The sequence below is a fragment of the Taudactylus pleione genome, unplaced genomic scaffold (genome assembly GCF_031769625.1).
Source record: "Taudactylus pleione unplaced genomic scaffold, aTauple2 ptg000178l, whole genome shotgun sequence".
NCBI lineage: Eukaryota > Metazoa > Chordata > Amphibia > Anura > Myobatrachidae > Taudactylus > Taudactylus pleione.
Genome location: NW_028284580.1, coordinates 12773067 through 12798047, shown reverse-complemented (window position 1 = coordinate 12798047; position 24981 = coordinate 12773067). Strand labels below are relative to the sequence as shown.

The following is a 24981-nucleotide window of genomic DNA, read 5'->3' as shown; positions in this document are numbered from 1 at the left end:
TGCGATCCCGAGAGAAAAAGATGAAATATTTTGAATGTTTAAAAATATGGCAGCATGAAGGGGATGCTTGGCTTAAAAATGTGCAAACGACGCAAACTAGCGTTGCGAACGCATTGCCAGAAAATACATCCACGACGCTGAGATGCAATACGGGTGAGCCGCAAATTGGCGTGCACGTGCGGCAAAGTAGCGTCGTGGAGAGTATTGTCAGCAGTTCACGCTCACCTCCCCCACCTTATGTGGATGGAGGTGCAAGTACGGTTACCAAAAATACCAATAAAAATGTAACAAGCAACTTGTACCCTCTCTTAAGCAACCATAAAGAAAGTGTTTATGATATGGATGATGAGCCTATTGTAATGTCTGCCATTTCCCATGCTGTGCAAATGATAGATGCTGCATCACCACAATCACGGGTGGCGCCGCCATCTCCATCGGTAACAGCAAGGGAAGTGTTAACACACTCTGCACCCATAGAGGAAGTTGTTAATACCATACGTAGCAGCAGCAGATTAAACCCCCAGCCAGGTAACCAGGTCAGAGGTAGCAACGCTGCCGGTCTGCATCCCATTCGGACAATAACTGTTCCGAATGGAAATGCAGATGCAAACGGTGTAGTGCCCACGAGGGAAGTAGTAATGCATTGTCCATGGACAAGAGCAGAACTGAATTCCATCATAAATGATTTCCCCAATCCCAAAAAGGAACTAGCCAAATGTCAAAGATTTTTGAGAAATTTGGGTAGTTCTCATGAGCCCACTAATAAAGATTGGCGTGTAGTGTTAAGGGCCTGCCTGCCACACAATACCGATGTGAAAAAATTTATCACGGACTGTGTATTGGATGGAGACGTTCCCTTAACAGACCAAGTAAACCAAGGTAACATTTCCCGCATTGTGACTCAATTGGGTGTATATTTTCCAGTAGTAGTTAACTGGAACAAAATCTTCACAATTAAGCAAAAGGAGAGTGAAACTGCAGAAGACTATTGCGACCGGGCTCTGCAGGCTATCACCCAGTACACTGGGATAGAAGATATTAAAGATAGCACTCACCACAGGGGAATGATAGTCACGGTACTCATGGACGGTCTGAAAGACGATTTAAAGATTCGGGTTCAGACCTCACAACCTGGCTGGAGGGGACTTACAATAGATAACCTCATAGAGTCTGCCATAGAACATGATAAAAACATCTCCAAAAAGAGAGAGACCCAGAGCGAAAAACTAATGGCTGTCAGTATACAAGCTCTGGAAGGAATGACAATAACATCACAGCCAACCGACACACCTGCACCCACACACACACCTGCACCTGAACAATTACACGTCCTCACCAATCCCACACCACAGCAAACACATTCTTACCCCACATATCATACACAACCACAGGTCCCATACTCATATCCCCCGCAATATCCTTACCCATACCCACCACCTTTCCCTCTTGCTCAAATCCCACAACAATCTTTTCATCCACCCCGTTCAAAATTATGTTTTAACTGTCACCAAGTGGGACACGTAAGTAAGTACTGCAAAGCGAAGAACACCACACAGGAACACGAGTTTCCCATGAGTTCATAGGTAACCCCAGTATCTTCTCCCAGGCCTTATATGACTGTTTATAATTTTTTTTCAACCTATCAATGGATCTGTTCTAATTTAAAATGTGGATGATTTATTGTTGTATTTTGGGTCATGTTTAAATGATATTAAACTGTTGTGCTTTATCTCCCACTCATAGGACACAAGGTTGCTAAGGATAAATGGCAGCCATGCCAGGCTGAGGTCGACTACTCGGAAAACTATCCAACCCAGCGGCACAGGCATTATTTAGAGCAGTAGCTATTAATAACAAGATTTAATTGCAAGAACCTGTATGCAGATACTATATCCCCAGAATTATTAAAAGTGATAGGGGGACTTATTTTACAGGTGACGTTTTCAAGAACATGCGTAAGATGATGGGTAACAACACTAAGATTATCCCAGACTGTCTTTTCCTTTATTTGCCCCCCCTTTGAGATACTGTCCAAACAGGCAGCCTCATGTGAAAAATTGATAATGAGGTTACTGTGCAGGGTCTCACGAAGATGAATGAGAATAACCGAAATTGGAAGTGTTATTAACTAACATGTCTAATGCAACCTGTCATGATGTCAAATCTGGAAGAATTTGTTATGATCCAAATTTTTTTTTAGCTCAGGTTGTTTGACTGATCGGTGGAAAGGTCCGTATCTGACGATACAGCATCCTCAAAGGGTGGCCAGGGAAGATACGTGGGTCCATTCCGCTCACTATAGGGAGGTTAACCAACCGGTGGAGATACAAGGCAGAGACAAGGCCGATAACGTGGACCTGTCGATTGCGAGCTTGTGCCGGAATGATTAAAAAGGTGACGGTGAGATATCTGAGCTAAAGAAATGTGTAGATCAGTGCTTCAAGCAATGGAGTGGTCTGCTGTGGTCATCCTAGTTTTTTTTTTCCAAAGTTTTATTTTTTTGTCATGATGATCTGTTTGGGGATGCTCGGTGTCCATGATGGGGGACCGATAAAGGAGATGTGAGCTGATGGCGGAGCTGATGGAGTGGAGTCAGGAGAAGGAGTGCTATACCAAATCAGGGGAGTGCCGGTCCAATTTCAGTACAGTAAATTGTTGTGAAAATGTGAATAACAATAATAAGGAAGAACTGTAATTCAATCCTGAGTTATGACGTAGTGTATAACAATGTAGCCTGAGTTTGAGTGGTCGTGCATGGATATAACGTTTATGTTGTTTTAAGTCATCTTAGGTAATGCAGTCCCAACCCCTTCCAAGGCTCTCCTTATAGGATAGGTGCATCCCCACATCTTTCCCATGATCCCTTAAGGATCCGCGGTGTGCGTATAAGGGCAGTTTTATGTCCCTCCCGGAGACGCATTATCTGAATGGTTCAAATGACCATACTGTGTCATACCATAATAACATTGAACGGTATATTCTCATGCATGGCTAAACAGATTCAAATTAGGTTGTGATAGCATGTTGTTTGCTATCAAAGGGTGGACTGTCGAAGCTGAATAATTGAGTGAGACAAGTTCAGTTTAAAATTTAATCGCAGCGACGCCATCTTGCGAATGGCCGCAAGACTCCATGTTGGAAATGAGATCGCAAGACACCATTTTGTGTGGTCAGCATTAATTCAAGTTATAACCCAGGAGCTAAGAACAGATGGCAATGTTTTTGTTTTTCTACCAAGGGCAACGGGAAAAAACAGCTGTCTGAGTAGAAGTAAATAAGAAGAGACAATGGGTATTTTTACATACAAATTGGGAATCCCTGGATGCAGATAAAGCATAGTTGTGGCAATTGTAATATAATATCTACACAATTGGATTTGCCTGAATCCTAGATGGCTCCAAATCCCACAATTTGAGGTGATAATACATTTGCACTTCACACAAGAGTCTGTGAGAACAAAAGAGGTTTTGTTTTCCTTTGAACACAGCAGGTGGGGGCCTGCTGACAGAGGGCATGTAGAATTACAACCCTCAGCCATCCACACTGCTGGATGTTCACTTCGTGTATGAGAGATTATGCACTTAAATCTCACCCATTAATAACTAGCGTCCTTATATCAAACCCCGAATACCCACACACTACATATTCGCACATAAGGTTCCATAAGCATCAAAATGTATGATTCAAGTTGGTTAAGTTAGTTTAAATGCTAAGAAATAGAGGTTTTTGATATCTAAGGTATTATACATGATAAGCAAGGTATGTTTGGTCTCGTTCTGATGCGTACGCTTTTTACAGAATCCCGGTGTTATCGGTGGAGAGATCGCATCATGCAAACTCAAGTTACGGATCGCAGAACTTATAAGCAACAAAATGTTTTAGTTGATGGAATGTTACAGGAGGCGTTACCAGAAAGACCCTGGCTGTTAGAGGCAGGGAAAGTCTATTTGAAACAACCTGTTAAATGTGTTGTTACATATGCTCCTCCTCTGGGAACCAATGAGATCAGCAGGAAGTTTCCCCTTTGTCCTGTTTCAGTCTGGGGGGGAATAAATACATGTGTCCAAACACTGGTTTGCCAGTTCATGCTGAATTTTGGGTGAACTGAGGATATCTAGTCAGAAGTCTATCTCTGGGTCCGGAGGCGCAGCGTATGTATAACCGTACTTGGTCTGTATTATTTCCTTTTTACGCCTAAATTATGTATGTATAGATTGCGTGTAACTGACTGTACTTTTACCTGAATAATACTTGTGCGTTGGAAACACAGATTCCACTCCTGTCTTTATTTGCGGTTAAACTGCGTACGCAATTAGCGTTCTGTTTAGAGGTTTTAGGCAGGGTTTTGTCTTAGAGGTTCTAGGCAGGTGAATCTTAGAGGTTTATAGGCAGGTTTTGTCTTAGAGGTTCTAGGCAGGTGAATCTTAGAGGTTTATAGGCAGGAATGTATTAAAAGGTTTATTTACAAATTCTACACCTCACACACCGTTAGTCACTAAGCCAGGGACCCCTGTCTTACTGCCGCACAGCCGCGTGCTCCCGCCCTGAAGATAACCCGGGCACCGATCTACCATCCATATACCCCGCTACACGGACTACCGTAGGGCACATAACGGGATGCCGTTATCAGCCCTCACCCCAAAGACACTTGTTCACAGTACATTGGTACTTGCCCACACCAGAATGTTACAGTACAGCAGTGCACATACTGCACGATTTGTTCACCAGTATTGTGCCCAATCCCTCTGAGGACCATTGTATTTTCATTAATTTATTTCATTTACTTTATTTTATTATATTTATTTTATTTGACTTTAGTCCACTTACCGATGTATTAAGATTGACCTCATTAAATTGACGTTTTGAACATACATTAGTGCAATATTCTTTTTCCATCAAGCACCAATTGACTAATACTTTACTTACACACTGCTAAGGGTTGTGCGCTGTTACCCTTTAATGCATTATTGTATCTATAGAGAGTTATACAATCTCTCATACAAGTGGCACACCCATTGCAGACACCCCCCCCCTCCGGTGCGCAATCTACAGAATACCTGTATTAATGTATAGGTATAATGATGCGGGACAGGTATGTGGAGGTGTAAATGATGTGGGCAGGTATGTGGGGTGTAAATGATGTGGGACAGATATGTGGGGGTGTAAATGATATGGGACAGGTATGTGGAGGTGTAAATGATGTGGGACAGGTATGTGGGGGTGTAATGATGTGGGACAGGTATGTGGAGGTGTAAATGATGTAGGACAGATATGTGGGGTGTAAATGATGTGGGACAGGTATGTGGGGGTGTAATGATATGGGACAGGTATGTGGAGGTGTAAATGATGTGGGGCAGGTATATGGAGGTGTAAATGATGTAGGACAGGTATGAGGAGGTGTAAATGATGTGGGACAGGTATGTGGGGGTGTAATGATATGGGACAGGTATGTGGAGGTGTAAATGATGTAGGACAGATATGTGGGGGTGTAAATGATGTAGGACAGGTATGTGGAGGTGTAAATGATATGGGACAGGTATGTGGAGGTGTAAATGATGTGGGACAGGTATGTGGAGGTGTAAATGATGTAGGACAGGTATGGTAAGGTGTAATGATGTGGGACAGGCATGTGGAGGTTTAATGATGCAGTACAGATATGCGTAGGTGTAATGATATGGGACAGGTATGTGGAGGAGTAATGATTTGGGACAGATATGTGTAGGTGTAAATGATGTGGGACAGATATGTGGGGGAGTAAATGATGTGGGACAGATATGTGGGGGAGTAAATGATGTGGGACAGATATGTATAGAAAAACGCTATTTACCAGCTATTGAGCCCGTTTAAAAACACCAAATACCTTCAGCAAGCCAAATCGGGGGGTACCATAAGTAACCCCCATGTCAGAGCATCTTTTGGGGGTGTCAGGCTAATTTCCCCAAATCTGACAGTACTTTTCGCCTGTTCAAGTTTCGCCAGGTCCCGTTTTCGCGTACTTCCATATTGAATTCTGGGTAAAGCGGCCACTTTTCCGCCTACAAAAGACGCAATGTAGGCGAAAAGTTTGGGAGGCAGAAAAGTATCGCGGATCCGCTCTAATTGAATACGGCTCCAAATTTCGCTTTTCTCGGGTGCACACATTCTTGCAATTTTTGCAAGTTTCATGAAACAAACTCGCTCCTAATTGACTTGACCCCTAATAGTCAAACATTACCTGCATAGGACTGCACCACATATACTAATCTAAGCAAAGTGCACCCTAACCAAAACGATATCTACAACCAGGGCACTTTCACCTCGAGGACATGTATCAGCTGCAGGTTGAATAGCTATGCCATAGACCAGAGGTTCCCAAACACCGCCATTACTGTCCATGTTTTAAAGATAACCATGCTTGAGCACAAGTGACTTAGGGCCTGATTCAGACCCACTCGCAAGCGGCTGTCCGCTCGCAAGTGGGTCGATGGCCTGCACTGAGCATGCGCACGACGGAGGGAGCTCCGTCGTGCGCATGCGCCAGACGCGACGAGCGAAGGACTTTCCTTCGCTCGTTGTGTCTGATCAAAGGGGGCGTGCTGTCGATGTTGATTGACAGCACGCCCCCTTTGGTGGGCGTACCTCCCTGACGGGGGCGTTCCCAAGGGAACGCCTACCGTCAGAAGCCGGCCCACTGACATCACTAGTGATGTCAGTGGGAGTGATTTTGGCTCTGATAGAGCCAAAATCACTCCGGGCCTTGCGGTTGAAAACCTCAACCGCAGGCTCCGGCACGCAGTGGTGATGTATGATGGTCGTGACCATCGTGACCATCAAACTGCACGCTCGTATAGGCTGTGGGTGGTGACCCACAGCTATACGAGCGTCCAGGAGGACGCTCCATAATTATGAAGGGCGGCCCTCATTCAGAGCGTGCGCTCTGCTCAGAGCGTACGGCTCTGAATGAGGGCCTTAATTAGTACATCGGTCAATTTGATTTAACCATCTGGACTCGAGCATGGATATCCTTAAAACCTGGACGGTAATGGCAGAGTTTGGAAACCTCTGCCATAAACTATACTTCTGTGACAGGCTTAAGTTTACCATACAGTAATAGGTAAAAACATGATCTATCACAAATAAATTCAGCTTGTGACTGGCTGGCTCTAAAAGAAAAATTATTACTGTAACTGTGTTATTCACTGTCTAGCACACTCGTTGAAGTATATTCCTTTAATAAACTTTACTGCAAAACATTGAGAAGTTGCAGTAGAATGAATCACACAATCATTTGAAATCTTCAATCATATTGTTCACATATACACAATTCCTGATTTAACATAAAATGTTTATTAATAATAAAATTATAGCAATAAATAAAGTGTTATGACATCATTAACATTACAGAACTGCATAAAATTATATTAAGTCGCTTAACAAAATATACTACTAGTGGCGTAAAATATGTACAACACAAGGTGGGAAGATGTTGGTTTAAATTGGCAGAGCCAGAAACAGTGTACCAATGTGTGTTTGTACATGTGTATAGGTGTGTGCACAACGTGCGTGTGTATAGATATATGTATGTACTATTGTGTTCAGAAAGGAAAACAATATAATAAATAGAAACATGAAGTATATACAATATCATGAAAGTATGAACCAGTAGATATACATGTAAACAAACATTTCACTTCATCCAAGCCTACAACTCTCACAGTGTTAGTGTGTGGGCCTATATATACCTATAGATACACACACGCTTACATATATACATTCACACATGTTCTGTTTAAATTCACACACGCACATTCTATATATAAAGATAAGGAAATATATCCTTGTAATATGAAATAATAATGCTATATGATGCATGCTGAGGTGTTCTGTTGAATGAGACATTCAATGCTTTGTTTGCATGGGCTCCTACTTTTGGATTCTGCAAAGTGTTATGTCTATAGCATTCTGAATGCTGGAGACCAAATGTGTACTGACAACTATTCTACATCAGAGCAGTCCAAGCCTCCTCCTTGGGATGATCCGGGTATCATTGTGTAAACACATGCTTGCTGGCCTAATCCTATTAAAACATGTAATTCAGTGAAGGCTTTGGAAGGTCCATGGAAATCGAGGCCAAATGACAGCTTTTAAGTGCTGCATTTGATACATGCAAGACCATGCATGATGGTCCACTGAAGCAATAATGTCAGAGGCTATAATTAATTATAATATTATACAATTCAATATAATATATACATGTGTGGTTAACATTAAATTAATAAATGTAATCGTAATAGGAAAATACAGTCTCTTGTACAGTATTTAAGCAAAATTTTGTGGTTCTAAATTCTGCTAAAAAGATACATACTGTAAAAGTGTCATTTTTACCTGGCGTTAGTTAAAATAGCTTTAAAGAACACAATATTATTCATGTATAAGCATGGAGAAAATGTTTCTTTACCTCAAAACAGGTTTGTAAATGAATTATGAATGTAATATAGCTTATAAACATTCAAAGTACTCCTAGTAGTAACTCTCTTTTTTTTTTTATATAGGTTTATATTTTTAATTATCAGAGCAACTACACCAGTATAGCGGTTTGGTTTCATGTTTAATTTGCGCATAGTATAACATCTAATGTCAGAATTTTTGTAGATGAAATGATCTGCAGGGGGTTTAAATTATGCATGTCAGAGAGATCGGCTCCGTCCTCTCCATAGGAACCTAGGATAAAGCTGCTGAATCTGAGAATGCATTGTAGGTATAGCATTGCCCTCTGCTGCGGTAAATGCCTTGGAATGTCCATAGAAAGGGATATGGTAGACTTCTCAATGGAAGGACAATGGAGAAAGCTGCTGGAGATACAATTTCACCTCCGGATATCAGATAAACCAAACGGTTTATCAGAGCTCTCTGTGGCGCTGAAGGCTATTTTGTTGTTTAAGCCTGACTTCCCACGAGTGTTAGGCTGTACTTTGTTATTTTTATCATTTTTGGTGGATTTGACACCTTCTCTTTCCAGGTCAGACTGAGATGGAGAATCGCTGTGGTTACGGAAGGACTTGCTTGAATCTCCTTTCACAGAATCCCCCTGTTTTTTGCCAGGGATGGCACTAGACCCAACAGCACTATCTCCTTGCATTGCAGACGTGCAAAAGCTAAGGATGTAACACAGGCTTCCCCAATTCTGTGCACACTGCGCTTGCACACTTCGGGTAATCGCTTCCTTCACCTCTTGCCCGCAGGTCAGCAGATTGTTCACCAGGTCAACATACGGCCTGAAGGAAAAATATATTCAATTACATTACTCTTGTTTGCATTATGAAAAATAACTGGTTCCTATACATATAGGTGCAAATACATGATGACGGTGATGACCTGATATAAACCAATGGGTTGGGTACGGAATCCCAACAGATTTCTGTAACGCTTACTCTAACTCTCCGGTCTCGCAGCCTAAACCTAAGTCTCCCCCTGACCCTAATACTTACCTCCGCAATCTGTCTGGATTCTGACAGTCGGTATGCCGCTGTCGGTATTGTGACGGTTAGCATCCTGACTGTCAGGATGCCGACTATAGGCCTGATTCAGAGCCGGACGCTATTTGCAGGCGCTCGTTCTGAAAAAGGGGCTACCTATTTAAATTGAGCGCTCGCTCTTTGCGGTCTGTTGACGCCTCTATCTCTGAGCGAACGAAACATGCACTCGCTATTTTGAAAAAAACGCCCCTTGGCCGCTCGCATCATACGTCATCTCCGCTATTTATTAGATTAATCGAGTACATCGAAAGGCGTCTGAACTGCTCGCAGTGCTTGTGGTAGCATTTTCCTACCGCAATCATGCGACAGTTCAGGCTAAAAGACAACCAAGTGACGTGGTAGATGACACTGCTTTGTTAATTATGCACACCCTTAAAACGCCCGTTTTGACCGTTTGGCACGCCTGCGTTCGGATCTCCACTCCCCGTTTTCAAGCACCTTCCCCTGTTACCACCCACAAACACCTCATCCTGTCACTCAAATTAGCAGGCACTCGCTATTTTGCAAGCACACGATTTCCGACCGCACTGACTGGTTGGCGCATGCGCATTACAACCCATACACATGCGCAGATGTGTGAACATCGCTCGGAGCGAACGAGCGGCCGCTTACGAGCGGCTCTGAATCAGGCCCTATGTCCCCTGCCAATGACACAGCTCGGGTAGAAGTACAATTTTCTTGCATGTGCTTTTAACCTTTGCTAGCAACCATTAGCTCCTAAAACTCAGGAAAAGAAAATGTGTGAGGGCTGACATTCAATTCACATTTGGTTTTAATTCACGAATGGGGACATGAGTGAACCCCTGTCTGGTTTTCCTTTCAAAAAGCTGGGCACATATTGATTTCCAAATTCTGTTTATTAGTTACAACATTCTACAAATGTAGTAGTCTGAAATATAACTATCAGAACACAAATAAAATACTAGAGATGCAGATAATGGAACCTTATCGATAAGCTATTGCGTTTGCTAAGCTCTATAATCATAAAACCAGTGAACTAAAAATGTATTCATGATTTAGCACCGAATGAAGTCTCCTGCAGACGGCTTGCTGCCGGCCACTTACCGAGTGATCTTATGGGTTGCAATGGGCTAAAGCACAGTTTAGCACAGTAACCCATGTTATTAGGAAAATATATGTATGTTCTCATAAATATTTTTTTTAAAAGTTATGTGCGCCTACATCTGCTATATCGTTTATTTTTTACTTTGAAACAAAAATACACTTCTAACTATTTAAAATGTAATTGAAATTGATAAATAAAAATAATAAATTGACATATCTGCATGTGATGGCTATGGATTCATATTCCAAAAAGTTTTCGACAATAAGTTAAAAAAAAAAAAAAAAAATGTAATCCCACCCTTTGCACTGTGGCCTTCATCACTTACTCATGTAACAGGAGGTCTTTGAAGTGAATCATCTCCACAATCACTTGGACGTTTTCCTTGGCAGCGGAGCAAAGGTCATGCTTGGCGTAACAATCCTTCTGGAGCTGGTACACCATCTCTTTAATGGCAGGACACTTACGACTGATGCAACTGAATTTGTGTCTCAGTCCATGAGCCTTGCATTTCAGAGCATCCTTGATAAACGATTTCCCCTGGAATGCAAATGAAAAGAAACCGATATTCCAAAAGGTCTTATTTTTTAATATAATTTTGTCACTTAACATATCTTAGGGGCTGATGCGGAGTTGGCCGTATATTCATACAAAAATTAATCTTGAAAAGTAAAAGAAGTTTATTTACACTCATATTTTGAGATGTGAGCTTTAAAAGATGTGTCCATCTCTGCATCAGTATCATATTCATCAGGTTTATGTCAGGCACGGTTACACACAGCCAGGCCAAAAGCAAGAAAGGTTTCTTAAAGTGATAGCGAAATATGCATTTGTTATTTCTAGTTTGACTTTAATAAACAACCCTCTAGAGTACAACAGATATAGCACATATCAACTTCAGAAGCAGCCAGCTAGTTCTGGAGACCATCATCATAGTGTAACTATGCCAAGCAGTGGGTAAGGCTGCTGACAGGCGAATCTGCATCTCCATGCGGGGAGGAACCCTTGTGCCAATACATACCCTTAATGCACCAGCTTACAGATGTGTCCTTATACATGTTTGCTGCAGTTGCGATAAAAAATCCCTCTCTGCGCCAGGTCCCGTGAGACTCTGCTAGCGTGGGGCATCTTTTTTGTGCCTTTTTTTACGAAAATGCATCTAAGTCGCAATGCGATGTGACTAGGACGCACCAGCAGACTGTGCTGATTAATTTGATATGGGACACTTGTTCAGTATATCTGAGTGCGACTGAGTCTCTGGGGTTACTAAAGTGAGAGTTTTTAGAAGTGAGTTTTAGAAGAGATGTTGCCCATAGCGACCAATCAGATTCTAGCTATTATCTTCTAGAAGGTGCTAGTCAGTGGCGTAAATTCATCCCAAACGCCGGGCCCCCCCCTTAATAAAAAGGAAAAATAAATCTGGTGCATATCTATCTATCTAATATATATATCGAACTATCTCATATCTATCTATCTCAGAGTTTATAGTTATGGTAGCTTCTCAGGTGCTGGGAAGAGGTGCCATGTATTGGGCGGCTCTGACGGTACACTCCGGGTACATATTTACAGTTCTAATTGGGATGAATATATTGTGGGCAATGGAGGAGGTGCCCCATTAGTGCTGGCGCCTGGCGGCAGACGCCTCCATTGTCTCCCAAAGTTCTGCCCCTGGTGCTAGTTAAATGTTAAGTACTGTAGAATCTGATTGGTTGCTATGGGCAACATCTTTTCTAAAACTCACTTCTAAAAACTCTCACTTTAGTAAATTTACCCCTCTGAATCTGAATATGAAGTGCTACAATGTAGCAGCTGCATTCCAAGTTCCGTCTTGGTTTATATACAGACTCAGGCGCACACAGATATACAAGTGTAACATGTCAAATTGATCAGCACAGTCTGCTGGTGCTTCCTAGGTGCATTGCATTGCGATAAAAGACGCCCAATGCTAGCAAAGTTGACAACTTCTCCACTGGTCCACTTCTTCACTCTGTAGCAGGCTTGGGACCATATTGAATTAGACGCAAAAAGCTGTTTTCCGCGGAAAAGTATCGCGGGTGAAGTAATTTCAACAGGCAGAAAAGTATTGCTGTATTCAATTCCAAATAGTTTTCGCGTACGCGAAAACGCAATGCAATGTAATAGGCAAAAAAGATTCGCCTATGAATAGGTGAAAAAAAGTGCAGAATTGCGGTTTTGGGGTGCAAACGTCGGGAAACCACTCAGCACCCTTAGGACAGCCCCCCAAAGTATAAATGCGTAAAAAAAATCCTAAAAAAAATGAAGAGCACCCCAAAAATGACTTAGAAGAAGGCGTAAAAGTCCAAAGTTGGGGTGCAAACTTAAAAACTAGCGTAATAAGCTTTTGGAGGGTCTGCAAGTATGGGGGAGCTGTTTTTATGATTAGAGGTGCTTGCTGAATGTGCGTTTTTTAAAACGCCACTTTTGCGTCTTTTAAATATGCTAGCACCCATTTTCATGTACCCCAAATTTGTTGGGACTAGTTATCTTCTAAAAATAACCTGCTAAATGCTATTCTTCACCACTTGTGCAAAGACGCTAATTAGCAGCTATTGAGAGCATTTAAGTATCCCAAAAAGCTTCAGTATGACTATTCGGGGGCATCTACATTGACCCTCAATGTTAGTGCATCTTTTGGGGGGTGTCAGGCTGATTTCCCCAAATCTGACAGCACTTTTCGCCTGTTTGCATTTCGGCGGGTCCCATTTTCGCGTCCTTTGGAATTCAGTAGGGCGAATAGCGGGGCCAATACCGCGTCCAAAACACGTGATGTAGGCGGACACTAGATTCTGCCGTAGGTTGCGAAATTATTGCGGCTAATTGAATACGGCCCTTGACTGTGGATGCAGAAAGAGCATTCAGGTAACCAGCAGGACTCAAAAATGACTTTAATGATTGCAGCTTCAACTTTCCTATTAATGACTCCAATGCATGTTGAATCTATGCCAGCACCCTTAGGTTGGCTCACTTTACCCCATATGGGGTGAAAACTAATGTGGGGTGCACTACTAATAGGAAAAGACATATAAGCCCGAAGGGAGAGATATACTAAGCCTGGGAGAGATATAAAGTACCAACTAATTAGCTCCTATCTGTCACTTTACAGGCTGTTTAAAAAAGGACAGTAGGAGCTAATTGGTTGGTACTTTGAGCCATATTCAATTAGAGGCGAAGTTTCGCCTGTGCGACTGTTCGCTTCATTCGCCTGTTTCAGATGCGAATTTATTCCGTGCTCGTCCCCGCTTTTCGCCTAATTCAATTGCAAAACAGGCGAAAACTAAAATAGGCCAATGCAGAACAGGCGAAAAGTACTGAAAGAATTGGGGAAATCAGTCTGTACCCCAGAAAAAGATGCACTAACATAGGAAATCAATATAGATGTGTACTAATAGCCATAATAAGACTATTTTGGGTACTTAAGTTGTGTAAATTGCTTGCTATTAGCGTCTTTGTAAAAGTGGTGAAGAATGGCATAAAGCTGTATTTTTTGGTGAAAATAAATATTCCTGTCAAATTTGGGGTGCTACCATGTTTTTATGGGCTCTATTTATCAACATTGTTTTTACTAAAATAATGTGAAAAAGGGTGTTTTCACACCCTTTTCACATTATTTTAGTATCACCTATAGTTATTACAGGGCAATTGGAGTAGAATTCGTAAAATTCTACTCCAACCCTTAAGTATCACTTATTTTTAGTAAAGCAGATCACATTTCCTATAATTGTAATGGGAAATATGATCCGACCAAAGTTACTAAAAATAAATTGTCAAAAAATACCGGGGAAAGCCCTGTGATAATAATAACGCCACCTGGAGGTGGCGTTATCCAGGGTCTCCCCCGGTTACCGGACTCCTGCTCTGCTCTAACGGGGAGAGCAGAGCCGGGAGTCGGTCCCTGTAATCAGCTGTGTGGTCTAAACAGACCGCAAGCTGATTACTGTAAAAAAAAGTAAAAAAAAAAAGTTAAAAAAAATTTACTTACCTGACTCCAGGGACTGGTGATCGGGCTTCCGGCGATGTCTCCCCTTCGGTGAGCTGGTCTCCCACAGTGCACTGCGGCCCGGGCATCAGGTGATCGGGCCCCAGTGCAGTATGGGAGATCACCTGACCGGAGGAATGGAGATCATCCCCGGAGGCCCGAAGCATGCAGGTAAGTGTAAGTAAGGGAGAGGGGGGTCGCGTGGGGTCCGCGTTCGCAGGGGGGCGGGGCTTAACGCCAGGGGTGGGGCTTAGCGCCGAAGGGGGGGTAGCAGCGGTGACTGGTCGGCGCATGCGCGGACACTTAATCACGGTATTTTTTGCGAAAATACCCTGATAAGGCTACGAAGGGGATTTGCAGGGACAGAGCTTTATTGCAAGCTCTGTCCCTGCAAGGGATTTGTAGTAAATCCCTGTGATATTGTCTGAATTCGCAAAGCGAATTCACTCGGTAATATCACACTACAATCTGCATTACCAATGCGGATTGTAGTAAATAGAGCCCTGTGTCTCTAAAGTGAACTGTTGTGGGCTGTTCCAAGGGGTCTAAGTTGTTTCCCCACGTTTGCACCCCAAAATAAAGATTTTGCATTTCTTTTCACCAGCTATTGATTGGAGAATCATTTTTGGAGAATTGTTTCCACTTAGGCGAAATTGTCCTGGAATTGAATTTGGCGAATTTTTTTTTTAGGCAAATTTTTCACAACAAAACAGGCGAATATGGCTTTTCGCCTCTAATTGAATTCCCCTCTTTATCTCTCTCCAAGTCTTAGTACATCTACCGCTAAATAGCATGCAGCTTACTACTTTCTGCTTGGATAGTATATAGTGCTGTGTTATTAGTATGTACAGATGTGTCCTGCTACATCTTTGCTGTGTATGCGGCAAATTACACAGCGCAAGGCGCGAGGTATGTGCCCGTTAGCGGATAAGGGCACTGCGTTCGCACCCACGACTCCATAGGATTGCATGGTGCGATTGCAATCCGCGTTATAGTGCAGCGAACGCTGATGCGGGTAATCTCATGGCGTTATGCGTGCGCATGTTTGTAGCGCGATCGGCAAGGATGTAAGAGGACACATCTGTATATTGATTATTCAAGTGCATTAGATTAGGATCTGAGCACTTTCTTGTAATCAATCTTCAGTTTCTGCTAATTTGTGTACCCCCAGTTTTGAAGTAGGTGGGAATAGAACTGTCCTGTTAGGTAATTATATTTGGGATGGCACGTTAGACTGACAAAGGCAGTTTCATTATGTGAGTTTTCACCATACTTGCCAACTCTCCCTCATTGTCAGGGAGACTCCCTGAAATAGTAGCAATCTCCCTGTCTCCCTGAAGAGTCTCGCCATCTCCCTCATTTCATCCTTACCCCCATTATGAAGCTGATATATTAAAAAACAGAGATATATACATTCAAATGGGATCATTAGTGTAATTTCCTTGCATTGGTTATTATAAGGCACAATGATCCCTATGAATTTCTGAAAAGTATTAGTGTGTTTTCATCAACAAACAGATCGTACTAACTGCTTTTGGGCTGGTTTACATTTGGATGTAAGTCAGTTTTAGGACACGCCTCTCAGATTTATCAGTACACGCCCACTGTAACACGCACCCATAGGTGCTGCTTTCACAATCTCCCTGAAATGCTTTTTGAAAAGTAGGCAAGTATGGTTTTCACACTCCTGTCAAACTGAACTGTGATGCCTGTGTGTCAAACACACCTCTAAAGAAAACTATATGTACATAGTTACATTAATATTTTCTGTGCAGGGTCTTCTAAGTAAGTTTCGACTTTCCACTTGCAGGTTATTTTTATTTATTATTAAATCTTTGATAGGAGAGAGATGGAAAAGCCTAGGCTGGTTCCAGATAATCTATAATCCTGTATCAGCTATACTGATCAGCAGATCTTCTCTCTTACTCTTCAGCTTTATTTAGTCGCAATGTTTATGTTAACCAGCCAAAGAACCCACACTTAGACCCATCACCCTGCATCACCCAAACCTTGAGCAGCAGGATCCACGTTCAACTCAGCACCACATGTTGATGGGCAAATTAGCAAAAACTGTCTATTTAGCTTGGGCCAAGCAGCAAGATAGCTTTCACTTCCACTGTGGCCTGTCTGTATGCTTGTAAGATGGTCTCACACACAAAGGCCGACCCGAGTTGTCATCTTCTAATCACATTCATTTCTATAGGATCAGTATCTGGCATGGTGGTCATTTGGGCTCCACACATGCTGCAGTATCAGGCAAACTGTAAGATAATGACAGGCACCATGACAAAGTAAGTTGTGTGTGTGGCAATACCTCAGAGACCAGTGTTCTCCCCAAGCTGTTTGCTGCAGGTGCAACGCCCGGCAAGAAACATCTACCGCCCGGCACTTCCTCTTGCTTCAATGCGCCACATCCTACAACTTACTACCCAGCACTCGCCCCCGCCTTAAAGCGCCATGTCCCCTGTTGCCTGGTCATCCTCAACCTGTCCTTGTTGCCATGGACACGGATGCCGGATGTGACACCGAGCTGCGCTGACGTCACGTGTTCCTCCCATCTGAGGCTCCGTGTCCGCCGGCAATAAGGACACGTCACGTTAGTGAGGGTTCCAGGCGACGGAACACAGCGCATGGAGGCGGTTTGTGCAGCTCGGGCCCATCACAGTGCAAGGGTGGTGTCAGGCTGGAGGGCAGAGATCCCTCCCCCTGTATAAAAGCACGGACAGTATCTGGGAGCTGTAAAAAAAAAATAATTCTGTGGTGCCAGCAAGTGGGGCCAGTATCTGTGGAGCCTGCAATTGAGGACATTGTATCTGGGAGCTGTATAAAAAAATGTATTATGTGGTGCCAGCACTAAGTAACGTGATGCTGATTTCACTAAAGGAAACAGATCCTACAGACTTTGCTTATGAAAAATCTGCAAACGACTGGGCTTCTAAGAAGAAGAGGAATATTCATATATAAACTGTTATCTCAAGTTTAAAACATTATAAGGTCATTATTTAAAACATTTTATTATTGCGAAGGCCCCCACCGGCTGGAAAAAATTGCCGGGGGGGACACTGGAGACTGTGACCAGCAATAGGGAAATGTAATAAGCCTTGGAGAGTGATAAAGTACCAACCAATCAGCTCCTGTCATTTTTCAAACACAGCCGGTAAACTGACAGGAGCTGGTTGGATTGTACTTTATCACTCTCCAAGGCTTAGTGCATGTACCACATAATAGAGTGTATGCCAGCCAAGTAGTCATAGAGTGTGGGTAAGGTAAATCATAGAGTATACAACCAACAATAGAGTGTGTGACAGGCAATATTGCAAACTGTAGAACTGATTCTGAGTTGCATGCAACATCATAAGTTGTCACATCTAGTGCTTTCTCGCTTACTGTGCATGCATCCCGGGCAGCAGAGTCATCTTCGGGAACATACACACAATTCAGATCTCTGAATGCTAAATGGCTATTTCTGGTGGGTAACAAAGTGAACACACACAAAATAACTGTCTTGTGGGTTTGTCGGGTAGTTAGTAAAAAAATGATGATGGCTGCTTTTACGTATGGGGAGATGCGATCGCACAGATGCATGTGCATGAGTAGGTGTGTATAGGAGGATTAGCGTTCCATTTGCACTCAGAATGGAGCCACATCAGGCCCTGAGTGAACCGCAATACAGTTTATGGCAGGCAATATCACAGAATGTATTACCCGAAATAGAGTATGTGGCAGACAATAACACAGTGTGTGTGGCCAGCAATAGTGTAGTGGTCTGTAGTCAGTAGCAGAGTCCAAAAGTTGGATAGGAAGGCAGATCCCAAAGAGGTTTACAGGAATAAAGAATGATAGGCAACCGGTATGGTACTCAACAACGCAGATTAGGAGAAAGGGTTGAGGTAGAGGACAAGTCAGTAACAGTAATTGTGTAGAGAATAACTTAAGTCCGAATGCAGCAGGAAACAGCAGCAACTAAATAACTACTGTAGGCAGGAGCACAGTAGTCTGACAGGAAGAAGGGGACAGTGCTGTCTTATATAGGAAGCCAGGGGTTGGAGCTATGTAGAACATGCTAGAATGTCATGCTACAGTAGCAGCAAGGCTGAGCTGGACAAATGACAATGGCAAGGAGCTGTCCAACAGCTAGAGTAGCTCAGTCAGCAGAGCATCAGCATATTAAAGTAAGAGCCTTCAATTGAATCCTTATAAATTGAGTCTTTGGCCAGCAGTAGATTGTATAGAGTAGAATTGATTGTGTGACAGGACACTATATAAGAGAATGTAACCAGCTTTACAGTCTGTGAGTTACTACAGTGAGAAAGCACTCCAAGAATAGCCATTGGCAGCTCCAGAGGGGAGCCACACCAACTGCCAGTGAGTCCCGGCCAGCGATGTTTGGCAGCGTATGGGGTGGCAGTTTTTGTGGCTCCCTTATCTGAATTTTGGACAGCGCTGCAGCCCCATCTCTGGAGCCACCACTGCTGCCAACAATCTGTTCTCATCCAAAATTTAATTCACAATTCATGATCCACTCAGTGTATAGTGCTGCTTATTTTGCTGGTGCTCTCTATATAAAGTATCATAATAGCAGCTAAATGCCATCCGCGTACATAACTTAACACCCAACCTTCCCTGTGGGCCATGTAAAACTCTGTTTCAGTGAAGTGTTTAAAATAAGGAAAACTGAGTCTACAATCTCAGGTACTGTACCAGGGATTGGACATAGAAAATTGTAAAAAAATCACTTTAATAAAATAGTTTCTTATCTCAAAATTCTTAGTTAGTGGTTTCCAACTTGTTGAGAGATTTACTAATGATTAAAACGACAATCTATGTTTTTTTAATGAACACTACACTACAAATGTATATGATAGTCTATGTAAGGTCTCAGGCAGAATAATACAGGGCTTGTTCCCTGCTCTAGAAAACCTCTGCAAGTGAATCAGTATCAAACAGGGATGACAGGAAGTAGTGTATGTATCCTAAGACCCATTCTGATAAGGGGATTTATTCAGCATCCTGTCGTAGACTATGCGGGCGAACAGAATTCCGGCGCCGGAATGCCGAAAGCAGTCAAAATATCGTCGGCTGCGATCCAACCAGTGACCATAACGATTAGGCACTAGGGGGAGTATTGGGGCAGGCTGCTGGAGGGGATGGTTAGAATTAGGCTGCCGGGGAGGGGGGTTTAGGGGTAGGCTGCTGAAGGGGGAGGTTAGAGTTAGACTGCGGGATAGCTGGGTTATAGTTAGAGCAAGGGTTAGAATACTTGCCTGAATGCATTGGGATATCCACTACTGGGATTCTGACCGCTGGCATTATCAGCGCCAGGATCGCGTACCCAACCCGATAAATATTAGCATCAGAATAATGCCTGGGCAGTTAACATCAGGAAAAAAAAATTAATTATTCGCTTGATGAACTTCTCTGGTGCAATCTGTTTAGGATAATTTTTAAATTACCTGTGCATCAAATCTGCCAGCGTTGTGCAGGAAGGTCATGCAGATTTCATGTAGACCCCGGATCTCACAGGAATTGTTCTCAAAACATTCGAAGACTCCACAGCCCACATCTCCAGCGTTGACTAGACAGTGCTGGATCTCAGCTGTGATCACAGAGAAAGCAGTGTCAAAACGTACCATTATAATGAGTTCAAAGGAAGATAAATATATTATATAAGTAATATGAACACACACATAGAATGTTTACTGGGACTTGATAATATGCATAAAATGTTTCTGGTGCAATCAGCGACTATCATCAGGATCCTCCAGGGGTTTCCCAAGTTCCTGTGTGTAATCAACATACACATGCGCTCATTTTAGTTCTGCATTGGAAATTTTCTGAACTGCACAACTGAAGTTTTTCTATTTCTTCTTAGAAACATAACCAAACATTGTGGTCATCAGCAGTCTGGTATTTAATGTTACCATTTGTGCAACATGTACTTTATTTATTGATATATTTAGATTTGAAGAGTGTTAAAAAAATGAACTAACACTGATGCAGTTAAAACACTTAAAGCAACCAATTTGCATTACATTCTCACACAACCATCCAGTAGGTCAGTGATGGGCAATAGGCATCCCCAAGGTCCACTACTGGCCTTGCCAGCCCTCACCTGTGACCCGCAGCTCTGTGAACCACTCTAATTTATTTTCTGTTTTGTTTTTGTGTAATGGAGAGAAATAGACTGACGTGAACAACTGACTTCCGTGTTACTTGACCTACGCTGCATAATGCAGAACCGCTAATCTGAGATGTATAAGTAGAGAATGCAGTGAATTCCGCACCAGGTTCTCTCCAGCTTTGTAGGTATTTCTAAAAATGTAAGGAGGCGTGTGGGGCATGTAGAAAAGTCTGAGTGGCATGTGGGGTGCATGTAAAGGTGCCCATCCACTAGCAGACCTTAAAACAACTGCACGATTACGAAATTGTAATCGTGCAGGCGTTTGTCAGTCTGAGTGATGAGCCTGCACTGAACGAGCAGTCGTTCAGTGCAGGCACATCAATCATCTGCAAACAGGCTGAACCTGACCAGTGGCGTAACTTCGTCCCAGTTGCCCGGAGGCAAGACAAGTGTTGGTGCCCCTCCCCCCCCAAAAAAAAACTACAAAATGCTACTGGGGAAAAATAGGAGTAGTGGGAAGCACTTCAGGGGGCAGGATAGGAGGAGTAGTGGGAAGCACTGCAGGGGACAGGAGTAGTAGTGAGAAGGGACTCACCGGGAAGAAGTCCTCTATGCAGATCCCGGGTCCCGGCCAGTGGTTCTCTTCCTGGGGAGAAGTGAGTGCAGGGCAGCAGCTGGGAGACTGCACCGACCGCCGGGGACTGGCTGCTGACACCACGTGCCCTGTCTCCCGGGTCCCGGCCACTCTCCACCAAAGTTCAGACTCAGTGCCACTGCCAGCCGCAGGTGCACTGTCGGAGGCTCCTCAGACAGAAGGGGCAGGCACAGGGTGAGGTCGTGGGCGGTCACATGATACGTGACGTCCGCGACCCGCCGAGACCACAGAGTGTAGTGGAGCCGGAGGAACGCAGCGGCTCCTCTGGCTTTCTTTTTACAGTAGAAGTTAACGAAGCCGGCAGTACTATAGGTGTAGGTGCGGTGGAACATCCAGGACCCTGGAGACAATGGAGCCAGATGCCCCCTTCAGTGCTGGAGCCCGGTGGCAACTGACTCCATTGTCTCCGGGAGTTCCGCCACTGAATCTGACGTTATCCTCAGGTTGTCCAGCATGTTTGCCCAATGATAGATGTCTAAACGACCAGCGGGAGCGCGCATCGCTGGTCATTTTAGACAGTTTTGCAAACGATTTGCAAACGTTTTATCGTTCAAACGCTCAACTTAATCGTCTAGTGGATGGGCACCTTAAGAGGGGTTAGTGACATGTGGGAAGGTTTGATCAGCATGTATGAAAGGCTAAGTGGCCTGTAGGGGAGTTCTGTAGTAGATGTAAGAACTGAGGGAGTGTAGGACTTTTAGAACATGATGAGGCACTTTGTGGCAAGTGGGCATGTGAGGTCATTTTGGAGTAAGTGGCATATCTAAGTAGTATGTTGTGAACATTTGGAGTAAGTGAAGGAAATGTGGTTCTTTTTGGGATGACAGATGTAAGGGGTGCTGATGTTGTTTTGATGCTGTTTTCTTTTTAGTCTTTAAATTAAGGGTAATGTGTGGTCTTGTTGTAGATTAGAGGGCTGCACATGCGGTCCTTAAAGTGTATTAATTGCCCATCGTTGTAGTAAATGTTTCTATTTCATAATCAATATATTCACAACAACATCATGATAAGTAAGTGGCACCCAGATGCTTGATGTAGCTGTAACTTCTGTAAAATTAGATTGTTAATGTTGTAACGGTATATGTGTGTATCCAGGTATGTGAGGAAGAGATCCTATATCTGTTACCGGTTAATGACTGTAAATTATTTTTCCTCTTGGATTCTGAAGTCTTGTGATAACAAATTCCTCTGCCCTTGACAGCCCAGAGTAACATGAAACAAATGACACGTCTCACATTCCACTTATACAGTCTCGCTGTCCAACTGCCTCATTTCAATGGCGTGGGACATCGGGTCATGTATTATTAAATATGCTATTCAAGCAGTGTCTGCAGCCTTTAAAAATCTGCCATCTTATTGTGAATATTAGCTAAATGACTTTCATCATAGGATGACCTGTGTCAGAGTATACAACATAAGGATGTGAATCAGTACCCATCGTTCTAGAACAGCGACCAAATGTAATTCTGTGAAATGGAAACTGGAAGCTTTATCTGTCTTCATTAATATTATGGAAACAATGTATGGGCCCTTTTATTAAGCCAAAATCTAGCTTTTTAGGGCTTGACCTCCTATAGCTAACACCATCTTTAGATGGTGCTAACCATTGTTCCCTGTAGGCTACATTTTCCCTAGTGTTTCGCTAGAGAGGTATCTTCTAGCCGTCGCCTATGGCCACGCATGCATGTAAGCGATTTACTAAACTGCCTGCTTACGCTAGCACTTTACTTTTCACTCTTTGGGCCATTTTCGTCTGTTTCAATTATCCCCATATTCAATTTCAAAGACTTTTCGCCGGTGCGAAAAGTCTTTGTTAAAAAACGGCGATAACTTTTCTCCATGTAATACATGGCGGAAAAAAGTGCAGAATTGTGGTTTAGGGGTGCAGGCTTAAAAGAAATAGCCTGCAGCCCTGGGAGGGTCCCCTAAAAGTAATCTGTGTAAAAAAAAGTAAAAAAATCCTCAGGACACCCCAAAAAATGTACTTTAATTTTGTGGGTGAAAAAAAATGTAGGGGGACACAATTAAAATCTAGCGAAATAAACTCAGGGAGGGTCCCCAAGTATGCGGCAGGTGTGTTCTAGAATGCGGGTGGTAGCGGCCGGTGCATTTTTGAAGAATTTTAAAAAATAACTAAGTGCTATTCTTCACCACTTTAGCAAAGCCTCATTTATCCACCTGCCGCGATTATTAAAAAACCCGACTTACCTTCTGCAGGCTAAAACTGGGGTAACCATAGTGATCCCCTATGTCAGGACATAGAGGGGTGCCAGGATGATTTCCTGAAAAATTACAGGACTTTTCCGATACTTACCTTTCCGCCGGGTGCCGTTTTTGTCGGATCATAATTGAATACTGGGATAAGCGGGCACGCACCCGATACTTTATACCAGAAAAAAACGTTGAAGATGGCGAAAAGTCCGACCTCGGAATTTTCACCTCAAATTGAATACGGGCCTTTGGTGGGAAAGACTCTTATCATGGCCGCTATCCTGGCAAGATAATTTTGTTAAATAGGGAATAAAAAAGTATTTCTTATTGCCCTGATATGAGGCCATAATAAATGAAGGTTTAGAAGCTCAACTGCCAACAATGATAAATAGGCCGCTTATTCACAGATTAAACCTCTTCATGATCAGCAAAAGTGACAACTGCAGGCTATAAGAAATAACTAAACGTCATATTGAAGAAAAGTGTAATCAAGAAAAAGCGACAAATATATTCAAAACATTTTATTAATTGACCACAATGTTTAGTTGTAAAGTGAATATTTATACTTAATATTGAAAAACAAATAAAAAAATTGGCAATGGTATCTTTCGAGATAAAAGCAAACTCTCAACCATCCATGCTTTCTAAATTTGTTCCTCAGTCACGTCACAAAGTATCTAAGTAACATAAATATTTTGGAAACATCCCTCTTGTCCTCCCCCTCATCTCTGGTTATTACGTGTACCATGAGTTGTAAACTGAGGATATCAAATACTCTACAAACTGCTGACCTTGTGACCTATGGGAGCAGTGTATGTTTTATACATCTGCTGGAGCATCCAGGAAGTGTGACCCTACTTGTACTGAAGTTGACTCTTATACTCTGCAAATATTCTTTACTAAGAAAGCCCATACTGTTGGAGAATAAATAAAATGTAGTCTCTATTATTAATTATTGTATTTAGTTATATAATTGCTATACAGCAAATATTCGATCTGTGTAGATTTGAATGAATACACACATGGCCAAAAGTTTTGAGAATGACACAAGTATTAATTTTCACAAAGTTTGCTGCTCCAGTGTTTTTAGACATATTTGTCAGATGTATGGTATACTGAAGTACAATTACAAGCATTTCAAAGTGTCAAAGGCTTTTATTGACAATTACATTAAGTTTATGCAAAGAGTCAATATTTGCAGTGTTGACCCTTCTTTTTCAAGACCTCTGTAATTCGCCCTGGTAAGCTGTCAATCAAATTCTGGGCCACATACTGACTGATGGCCGCCCATTCTTGCCTAATCAATGCTTGGAGTTTGTCAGAATTTGTGAGTTTTTGTTTGTCCACCCGCCTCTTGAGGATTCACCACAAGTTCTCAATGGGATTAAGGTCTGGGGACTTTCCTGGCCATGAACTCAA

At 42.7% G+C, this 24981-nt stretch overlaps 1 protein-coding gene across 1 annotated transcript in view; it reads right to left on the bottom strand.

Moving 5' to 3' along the window:
- Positions 1-7303: 7303 nt before the first annotated feature.
- The window catches only part of STC2 (stanniocalcin 2), a 31060-nt gene continuing 13382 nt past the window's right edge, over positions 7304-24981 (bottom strand). Inside the window, exons 2-4 of the mRNA XM_088475781.1 lie at positions 20029-20171; positions 10907-11118; positions 7304-9254 (exon numbers count right to left, since the gene is read on the bottom strand). Of these exons, the coding sequence (XP_088331907.1) occupies positions 8846-9254; positions 10907-11118; positions 20029-20171 (764 nt within the window). The 3' untranslated portion in view covers positions 7304-8845. The remainder of the gene's footprint in view (positions 9255-10906; positions 11119-20028; positions 20172-24981) is intronic.